This window comes from Callionymus lyra, chromosome 8 (assembly GCF_982586985.1).
Source record: "Callionymus lyra chromosome 8, fCalLyr1.hap1.1, whole genome shotgun sequence".
In the NCBI taxonomy this organism is placed as follows: domain Eukaryota; kingdom Metazoa; phylum Chordata; class Actinopteri; order Syngnathiformes; family Callionymidae; genus Callionymus; species Callionymus lyra.
Genome location: NC_141825.1, coordinates 23381665 through 23392000, shown reverse-complemented (window position 1 = coordinate 23392000; position 10336 = coordinate 23381665). Strand labels below are relative to the sequence as shown.

The 10336-nt window shown below is 38.7% G+C and overlaps 2 protein-coding genes across 2 annotated transcripts in view; both read right to left on the bottom strand.

Annotated features, from left to right (window-relative positions):
* Window positions 1-223: 223 nt before the first annotated feature.
* Window positions 224-5213, bottom strand: gins3 (GINS complex subunit 3). The gene is made up of 3 exons (XM_087797464.1): window positions 4970-5213; window positions 2108-2341; window positions 224-562 (listed from the first exon to the last, which is right to left on the bottom strand). Exons 1-3 carry the CDS (start codon window positions 5138-5140, stop codon window positions 332-334), a joined length of 636 nt encoding a protein of 211 aa, XP_087653590.1. The 5' UTR covers window positions 5141-5213; the 3' UTR covers window positions 224-331.
* Window positions 5214-6823: 1610 nt separating this feature from the next.
* Window positions 6824-10336, bottom strand: part of znrf1 (zinc and ring finger 1) — a 36002-nt gene continuing 32489 nt past the window's right edge. Inside the window, exons 4-5 of the mRNA XM_087797925.1 lie at window positions 10245-10309; window positions 6824-9091 (exon numbers count right to left, since the gene is read on the bottom strand). Coding sequence (XP_087654051.1) covers window positions 10252-10309 — 58 coding nt within the window. The 3' untranslated portion in view covers window positions 6824-9091; window positions 10245-10251. The remainder of the gene's footprint in view (window positions 9092-10244; window positions 10310-10336) is intronic.

Genomic DNA, 10336 nt, shown 5'->3' with positions numbered 1-10336 from the left:
CACAGTGTTGACTGCTTAACGTGTTAATGCAGCATTCGTATGAATATTGCAACGTAAATATGGATATTAAACCAGTGTGTGATGAAAACATGGTTCAGAACCATCATGAAGCGCTACCATCTCCTAGATAGATTGCAGAACTGAGTAACCTTCCTTTGCACTGGCGTTCATCTTACACCTATGTTGAAACATTATAATCTCAACATCCAATCAAACACGTGTGTTACAAAAAAGGTATTTATTGAACAACATCATCATGAAATACACACACACACACTCACGACAAAGGTCTGTAAAAGAGTTCATGTCCTCAGTCCTGTCCACGAACACATCATTGCGGGACATCGTTGATCTTCCTCTTGCGGTAGTTGAGGACCAGCGTGGAGGCGGTGAGCTGCGACGTCCGGCCCTTCTCCCAGCTCTGGAAGCCGTTGAGGCAGCTCTGACCGGACTTGAACAGAACCTTCTCCAGAGAGTCCAGCCGCTCCTGCAGCGCGGACGTGTCCTCGTTGTAGGCGTTCTGAGACGAGTCCATGGTCCTCCTGAACCGACCGACAAACGTCTGGAGGCGGCACAGTAGGAGGACTGAGAATGACTGATGTTCGTTTGTGTTGTTAGTCGAGGGTTAGTAGTAGAGAAGACAGACTGTCGTGGCTATAAACGTCTGTGTATTGATTTTCCTACCACACACTCGCCGGAGAACTATTTTATCTGGGTGAGCAGACGTTTAAAAATATTTTTTATAGATGAGGAGTAAGTGTTGGACCAAGAAAGAAAGAAAGAAGAAAACCAATGAGGTTCCTGGATATAAAAAAGTTAATAAGTGAGTTACTTAAAGTACAATAATTCCAGTCAAATCAGCTCATGCACAACATTAACAGTAAAGTATTTTTTATGATACAGGAGAAGAAAGTCTGGGGCGCCCCCCGCTGAAGCCCCCGGGGACCCAACCCCATATATAAAGAGGAAGAAGACAAATACTAATAAAACCTGCCAAATGTTCGACTTGATTTCTCATTTAGAGTTTGAAAAGCTGCATTTAATGTAGATTTAGTGATATTAAAATGTAGTAAATAACAGAAGTCAAACCCTTGTAGTAAATCTAAAAATCCTCACACAATAAATGGTAAAAGTATTGGTCCTTGTGAGGATTTTAAAAATAATTTCCGTTCATGCATCATTTTACTCACCTGGTCACAATACTTGCGTGTATATATATATATATAAACTATTTTTTTTAATGATTAACAAACTAAAAGACTCTAACGAACAACAAATATCTGATACACTACATAGAGAGTCGTCAGGAACCACTCTTCATGATTTTAAAAATGATTCATTCAACCCAATTTTGACAGTTTTTTAAAAAAAAAACTTGTATTCAAGACATAAAGGAAAACAATCAGTGTGTTATCAAATACTGTACATCCTTCAAGAAACAACACATATTCCTTCACCGTTCGTGAGACCAGGCCAGCCTTCCCTACAACGAATGTTAAAATGGATTTTCTAATAATATTCATTCATTCAGCAGCAGATTCAATGAGAACGTTTACGCCTCTAGACGTTTTAATTGATCGGGCTGCGCCCCCTGGTGGTACAGCGATGAAATACAATGGCAACAGTCCTGTTTTGTTGTTGGTTTTCTAGGTCAGGGTTACGTAAACGACATGCATGTGTAAAACATAATACAAGGTTGTCTTCTGATCTTTTCTTAGCTTCACGAGGTGTTTAAATATCCTGCTACACATTTTCAATCTGTTTTGGGTTTTTTTTGTTAAACGATTTGTCACGTTGTATGTTTTTTTAATACAAACTGAGAGGAAAACATTCCTTATAAAAATGTGTTTTATATTTATAATGTTACCATAATTTCACCATTAACCATAATATGACACATTATACTCATAATAATAATAATGTCTGAGTGTATTACAAATTAACAATGTACCGTGTATAAATGTAATTATAAATAGTTTATGAGCAGAAGAATAACTTAAAAATAGACATTTGCAACATGGCATACTTTTTCATTTCTGTTAAAAGTTGATGAAAGTTTTGGTTTCCAGACGTATAAAGACTTTTATTATCTGAGCGCGAGTCTCACCTGTAGCAGCGTCTGTGCAATATCTGGGTTCTCTGGAGTTTCAAAGTGCAGCAGCTGAGAGCCCAGGCCGTAATAGTAGGGCCCCATCTTATGAAGGTCCACCACATTGGGGTCAGCATTGAAGACGGTCCTCCAGCCCTCTCTGTAGATCTTCGGGAGCTCCACGGACAACACTCTCCTCTTCTTCTCATACAAACCTTTGGACAGCCACAGCGGGAGCTCCATCTTTGTGTCCTGGAGGGACACAAGTATTTTTAGAAGGATGCCAACTGTGTGAGGCCTTTGTTTTTTATTTAAATTGCACTTCGCCGCAGCCGTCTTGGTGCTTGACTCGTGCTTTTCCATTGCTTATTTTGTATCTTATTTCATCCTTTTATTCTGAACGGACACCACAAATGTCTATGTTGTGTTGACAACACTGGCTACAAATTCTGTTATTTTATTAACATTTCTTTTTCAGTTGCATCTCAGCCACACTGCATTTGTTGTCTTCAATTCAACTTTAATATATACAAATATTATTTATTCTGAGGATGAGGAAGAACATGATAACAGATGGTCTGAAAACCTTTAAAAACATGGGTATGAGTTTTGTGCGAATTTAGGCACTTTATCCTTCGTACATTCCAATCATCGTAGAATTAATCGCAGACTTGTTCGTCCCTTTCCAAGCCCTCATTTGCATATTTAAATCATATTTAAATTAAGCTCATCATTTCTTTCATTTTTTTTCTGAATAGCGTAAAATAGCCGATTAAAATATTCATTATAAAATGATCGATGTTGTTTAAATAAATACAGATCATCAATTTGGTGAATGAGAACGTTTGATCTCGTGTAACTACAACTACTGTGTGTTCATTTATGATCAATATAAAGATCGTTCATGATGAACATCTCAACTTGACTAGTGAGTGACGTGTATCTGATCAGCTGATCTGGGCGTATACGACCTACAGACTTTTTGGGTATGCATGTACTTTTTACCACTTTTTTAAGTATTGATACATAAGGACTTTGACGTAAAAGGTGGCCCAGCACGTTTTTTGTGCGTAAAACCCCCTAGTACATGAGCCCCCCCTGGTCTTTCTCGCTTGACAGAATTATTGGCGTATTTTAAATAAAATGGCGTATTATGCAAACAATATTGGAGTATTACAAGTGTCTGCACAGTAATAATGTACTTTATAACAGTATGGTCTATTATATAATCATCATAATTTACCAATAACTTTCAATTAGTGTGTGTGTGACCATGCTGAAGGTCAAAACCTCTTCATTCAGTGCAAGTTATCAATTTCCAATAATCCATTTCTGTGCAATAATTATTAGCATTAGGCACTTTTGTTCATGTAAGCTTTAACATTTTATTTATTGTATTTTGGGTTAATATCATAATGCACAGTGTTCATTGATGTACATAGTAGATTGTATTTTATTTTTGTTTCATTCTTTTTTATTGTTTCTTGAAGTGTTCTGTTGCTGGTACTGTTACATGTATGTTACTGCACATGTGAATTGACCCACTGTGGGATCAATTAAGTACAATCAATCAATTAATGAAAACAAGGGATTATGGGGCAATTTTTTGAGTGAAACAGTGGCATGTAGGGTTGTAAAAAAAAAAAGGTTGAGATGAATAGCAAGATATAAAGCATTTATAATTTTTCACGATACTGTATTGATATCCGACATGACTGTATCGATTTGTTCATTTTGTTTCAAATCATATTTTATTCTTTACGGTAGTTCTTGAATGGTTTGCGATTCAAAAAAGTGTGTTGAACATAAAATAATTAGATTTTCTTATTTACAATCCAAATACAAAAATATTCACAGTGTTTGTTCATTTTTCTGTTGCAATTAAACTTCAGGCCACTAGTTGGGAGCAGTCATTACGTCCTCTGCAGGTAAAGTAACAATAAAATCCTGCAAGATCCCAGCAATGACTGAGGACGAGAGGATACAGTGACTGCAGCAGATTTTAAAGCTGATGTTTGGACATATTTTGGTTCAAGAGTCAAGTACTGGACAATACTACACATATATACTTGTTACTACACTATCACAACACCAGAGTCAAGTACTGGACAATACTACACGTATATACTTGTTACTACACTATCACAACACCAGAGTCTAGTACTGGACAATACTACACATATATACTTGTTACTACACTATCACAACACCAGAGTCAAGTACTGGACAATACTACACGTATATACTTGTTACTACACTATCACAACACCAGAGTCTAGTACTGGACAATACTACACATATATACTTGGTACTACACTTTCACAACATCAGAGTCAAGTACTGGACAATACTACACATATATACTTGTTACTACACTATCACAACACCAGAGTCAAGTACTGGACAATACTACACACATATCCTTGTTACTACAGTATTATGATATACCATAGTATTGACTCTGTATCGTTAAATGTATCGTATCGCTCGATTCTTGCCAATACAAACTTCGAAGTAGTACTTAGAAAAATAAATAAATAAATCACCATACCAAATTAGAGACGTTCAAAGAAGATTAGAGGAAAATAAAACTTAATTCAGAAATTAAAATTATTTTTTAAAAACTAGGTTATTATAATATGTTTGTTTGTCAAGGGTTGTTTATCAGTTTACATATTATGTTTTATTATTATTCTATTACCCGCCAATAAACATGTTTAGCTAACAACAATCGTAAAGGAGGGGTCAGTGTCGTAAAATGTTGTCTCAAACGCACGGGAGGACAGACGTAAACACAAGAGAAACACAAGATAAACACAAGATAAACACACGGCTGTGACAAACACACCATAATAACTAAAAAAACGACAGATGACGAACCTCCAGGATGTCTGGAGAGTCGTTGGACTTGTCCAGGAAGCCGAGCCGAGGGAAGCTGCACTGAGTGCGGTTCGGGAGCCTCTCGTGCGAGAGCAAGATGTCGTCGAGCGACAGGAAGTTCTCCTGCATGGAGATCCCCGGCGGCACCGGAACGTACGACTGCGTGTCCATGTCGTTGTTTAAAAATAACGAAAATAGTGTTTTTTATTTCAACTCAAAGCTGAACCGAAGCGTCATCTGCTTCTCTTCGGGTTTCACTTCCGGGATTTTATTTTGGCGCCGATTCTTGAGGACCAATCAGAGAGAAGTATGAGCAAGGACCAGAGTAATCAATTCAATATAAATAAATGTGTTCAAATAACGTTTAAATTGATTTTCTTCCATTTAATTATGCTTTTAAAATAGTATTTTAAAAAAATTGCTATGAAACTTATAAAGATGATACAAAGAAAAAGTTAATTTATCTAGTACTGCGTTGATGTATTTCGCCAGCAGAGGTCAGTGTTACACCAGAATTATTACTAACAATAGTTATTTGAGGCGTTAACGCAGCAAATCATCCATCTTTTTTAAATCCTGCATAGCCTCCCACCTTTTATTCTTCAAGTCATTATTTTTCATAACCTACTTTTTCTTCTTTCTCTTCTTCATCTCCAGCTTCGCTCATTTATGTTTCGCTGGGATCTGTTTTTCTTTTCTCCCAAATAGTCTTATCTAGACTGTAGAGTGCCTTAAGATAATTTTCTTATGATTTGACACTTTAAATAAAAGTGAATTTAGTTCAATTCAATTGAACATTCACGCTTACATTTACCAATTCTATACTTTATATTTATTTTTCATGATAATGTAGTTCGGTCTCTAACTTTAATTCTCAGAAATTTCCCAAAATACCAGTCAGAAGTTGAAAATAAACTCCTAGCTTTCATTTTAAAACATTCAATCAGCTGCTTCTGCCTTGTAATCCTTTAAAATAAAGAGAAACCTGGGTGTTGTATTTGATAAAGACATGTCTCTGGTAACAACACTGCAGAAAACTGACCACAAGCTGTTTCCTTAAACTGAGAAAAATCTCTCAATTTAGGAAAATTATGTCATAACACGATCTGGATCTTATAATCCATGAGTTTTGTAACAGTTTATTTTGGTGTCTAAACAAGAACGAGTGTTATCACCTGCAGTTCATACAAAACTCTGCAGCGAGAATTCTGAGCCGCTCTAGTAGAAGAACTCACATTTCTCCAATTCTTAAAACTCTTCACTGGCTGCCAGTTTTAAAGTATATATTTTAACTGTGTATTGTTTGTGATTGTTAAAGTACTTTGTGACCCTGGTCTAAAATGTATCTTAAATAACCTTTACTTACTTACTTACTTTACTATCACGGTCATACTCGGTTCTGTTTAAAATGTTTGACATTAATTTATAGAATTATTATCCATTATTTTGTGCCATATTTATTATAAAAATGTGGATGTTCGCCCGTTCAATGGGTTTCATTTAAAATTGCAAGTTTAAAAATGCAAAATAATAAACTATATTAACATTTGAATGTAAAATTGTATATAGATTGATAATTAAAACATAACGTTTCTATATATATGTCATTGTCAAAGATGACTTTATGATGAATATAACATGCAGTAAATATCACAAGTTACAATCAATGACTCAATGATCTCGTCTAGTCTACGATCCTTCAAAATATCACAATATTTCAACGTAGACTTTTGGAGAATCACAAGAACAAGACGTACAACAGTGACGGAAGAGTTGATTGGTCATGTCTAGACAGGGATTGTTCATATGGATGATTTAATTCAAAGTAAATAAGGGACACAGAGACACAAGGACTTCATCTAACACAATTTATTCCACCATTAGTTTACAGTAGCTTCGTTAATGCAGTATTTTGTCTTCGTACGTCAGCTCTTGGCATTCTGAAGAGTGAGTAACACCTCACATGATCTTTATATTAAACAAATATTGTTAAATATGAACAAATGAATAAATAAGCCCATTTCAGTGCGACTCTCTTTTCTTCAGTTTTTTTTTTTTTTGGGAAGGGGGGGGTCTACGTGGCTGACAAGTCCAGGCGGCCACACACACACACACACACACACACATCAGCAGAAAGACAAGCAGCAAAAGACCTCTTGAGTCACACGCTCACCGACAGCCACACATTTAGACGCACACACACACACACACACACGTTTTTTTTTTTTGAGGCTGAAAAAAGATGCAAAAAATCTGGCAGGTCTAAAAACCGAAAAAGAGGAGACGAACGGAGCGATGTTCCATGAGTCATTTTTTTTTTTACAATATGTCATGTCGCTTCTCTCTGTAAACATCAGCAAAGTAAAGGGACGACTGCCAGTCGCACACTGGGGACATCTAGACTGTAAACATGTCACTACACAGACGCACACACAGTAGCACTGTCCCGGTCAGCCCTCTGATCACACGCTCACTCATTCACTCACTCACTGGGGAGGTCACAAATGTCACTGCTGACCACTCTCAACCCGGACCCTCCAGGAGAACTGAGCATGCTCAGTAAGGCTCCATGTCCCAGCCCTGCCCCCCCCCCCCCCCCCCCCCCTCGACACACACAACTCTGTTGAGGATCAAAAAATGTTGCTATTTTAATCTGGCGTATGAGAGTCAGAGCGCCGTTTACACGACGCCCCCGCGGAGACGGTTTAAAGGTCGTTTCCGGTTGAGCGCAGGATCTAAACCCACTTCAGTCCAGTCCCGCTGAGGATCTGGTCCAAGTTTTTTAGACTCTTACGTTATACTCTGAATGTACGTTCTACTGGTTAAGGCGTTCGAGGCGCTCGCTAGCCAGACTGGCAACTACTTAGTAGGTCGAGGAGGAACAAAAAAAGACAAAACTTTGATCATCTTTGTGACAATTGTAATTCCAAACCCTCAAAAGTTGCTTCTGTGGTCCAGCAGTACCCAGCCTTTAGATCCCAGCTATCTAGGGCAATATGTGGCTGACATCCTGCACATGATTATATATAAATAAAAAATGTTTATTTATTCAGGACTTAATCTTTTACGATATTTTCACGAACAGATTATTTTTATCTATTTATTTTCAGCTTGTTGTTCACCATTTTCTCAGCAAAATATGTTTTTTGTCATAAACATTTTCACTTCTTTCTTATGACTCGACTTCCTTTTTTTTAATTCCAAACTTTTCGTCAAGAAGTAGGTAAATAAATGTTCCGAATGACCATCTGGATCCACAAGTTTTTTGAGGATTTTTTAAAACTCTTTGTTTCTTCTCTCCTGGACCAGTGTGTTGTACTAGCAGGTGAAGGAACACTACTGCCACCTGCTGTTTACGTGATGCTAATGGCTATCAAGCTAATTTCAAATGCTAAAAAAAAGTTGCTTAAAAATTAAAAGTTGGGAAATCAAGACGGGTGACTAATTACAATATGGCTGATAATCTCTTTTTGTAGTTTCCAAATAGTTTTTTTTGTACCTTGTAAAGTTTTGTTTTATCGTTGTAGCATTAACCTTTGACCCCTGAGGTCTCAGACCTTCAGTCGCTGACAGGAGGCGTCTCTCGCCGTCTCCACTCCAGAGGTAGAGTCGGACGAACATGTTTTTGATCCTCAACAGAAGAAAAAGGACGAACGTAAGACCCGCACGGGGAAGATGACATTCTGTTGTGTAGCAGGTGGCTCCCCCTGCTGGTCGGAACACGACAGCGGCGAGACGAGCGAACCCCACCAGGCGGCGTCCGTGATCACGTGGCGAGATTGTGCAACTTTTCCACTCGGTGAAAAAAGTCCAGAGCGTTCGGTTGTTGCCCCGTTTCCCCCTCTTGTCTTAAGGCCATGGGAGCGCTGGACACGGATGGACCAGATGGAAGGCCTGACCTGAGGGGGGCGACTCGGGTCGGCAGCACTGGGGGGGTCGGGGGTCAGGGGTGTCTCAGCGGGTGGCGGCGGTGGACGAGCGATGGAGAAGGTCGGCCCTTTATTGTACATCAACGACACAGACACACTTTTTTGGTTCTGTTGAATCATGTTCCGGGTCAAGATGGAGGAGTCGGGTTGACGGTCTGGTGCCCAGATGTTAACGCTTGGATCACCAGGCGTCCTTGAGACAGAGAGGGGTGCGGTCATGTGAGAAGATACTCATTTTTTATAAATAAATGATTCAAATTATGTTCTTGATACGAAACTAGATGTTTTTCAAAATAAAAGTTTCATTTCTACAATAAAAATAATCTTTTATGTTCGTCCTGCACTTTAACATTCAGTAACTCTTCCATTTCTGTTTCAAACTCACTGTTTCTTTAAGTCACATCACAGATGAGCCAAAGTCTTGCAGGAGCCAAGGTCTCCAGCAGTTTGATGAGATTTTGTTGGTAGTGAGATAGTGGTGAAGTGAACTAACACATGATAGAAAGTGTTAAAATGAAGTTTGAATTACACTGGAATGTCAAGTGAAGGACATTTGACACTCAATGCTATACTTGCTAGCTTAGCTAGTGGCTAACAGTGCTAGCTTAGCTAGTGGCTAACAGCGCTAGCTTAACTAGTAGCTAACAGGGCTAGATAAAGCTAGTGGCAAACAGTGCTAGCTTAGCTAGTGGCTAACAGCAGTAGCTTAGCTAGTGGCTAATAGGGCTAGCTTAGCTCGTGGTTAACAGTGCAAGCTTAGCTAGTGGCTAACAGCGGTAGCTTAGCCAGTGGCTAACAGGGCTTGCTTAGCTAGTGGCTAACAGGGCTAGCTTAGCTATTGGCTAACAGGGCTAGCTTAGCTCACGGCTAACAGTGCTAGCTCAGCTAGTGGCTAACAGTGCTAGCTTAACTGGTGGCTAACAGTGCTAGCTTAGCTAGTGGCTAATAGGGCTAGCTTAGCTTGTGGCTAACAGGGCTAGCTTAGCTAGTGGCTAACAGGGCTAGCTTAGCTAGTGGCTAACAGTTGTAGCTGCAGTGCGGTGATATGTAGCACCCCGTTACACTTTGTATCTTGTGTATGTTGAAGATAAGAATGTCAATTGTATAAATCTACAACGAAATAACAAAATATAATTATGAAACATTTTCAAGAAAACACTGCATGTTGTCTTCATGTCTCACACCTTCACGTTATGAGGGTGATCACGATGAACGAGTATTTCAATATTTATGAGTCCAACAGGGTGCGAATGACTAAATATCTGTTTATCTCACGGCAGCTGCTTCACAAAATGACTCGACACACAGTTGTTGTTGTTGTTGTTGTTATTCCGAGTGTGTGTCACCTTGACGTCAGTCGGAAGGATGTTCAGGGCAGGAGCGGTTGATCTCGAACCAGGAGTCTATACAGCTGTGGAGACACGTCACAGGTGAGCCA

Coding starts and splice junctions, on each gene's coding strand:
- gins3 (XM_087797464.1), bottom strand. CDS start 5,140: ATGGACACGCAGTCGTACGTTCCGGTGCCGCCGGGGATCTCCATGCAG. Junction 2,342..4,969: donor ACTCTCCAGACATCCTGGAG/GTTCGTCATCTG, acceptor GTGTCCCTCCAG/GACACAAAGATGGAGCTCCC. Junction 563..2,107: donor TTGCACAGACGCTGCTACAG/GTGAGACTCGCG, acceptor TGCCGCCTCCAG/ACGTTTGTCGGTCGGTTCAG.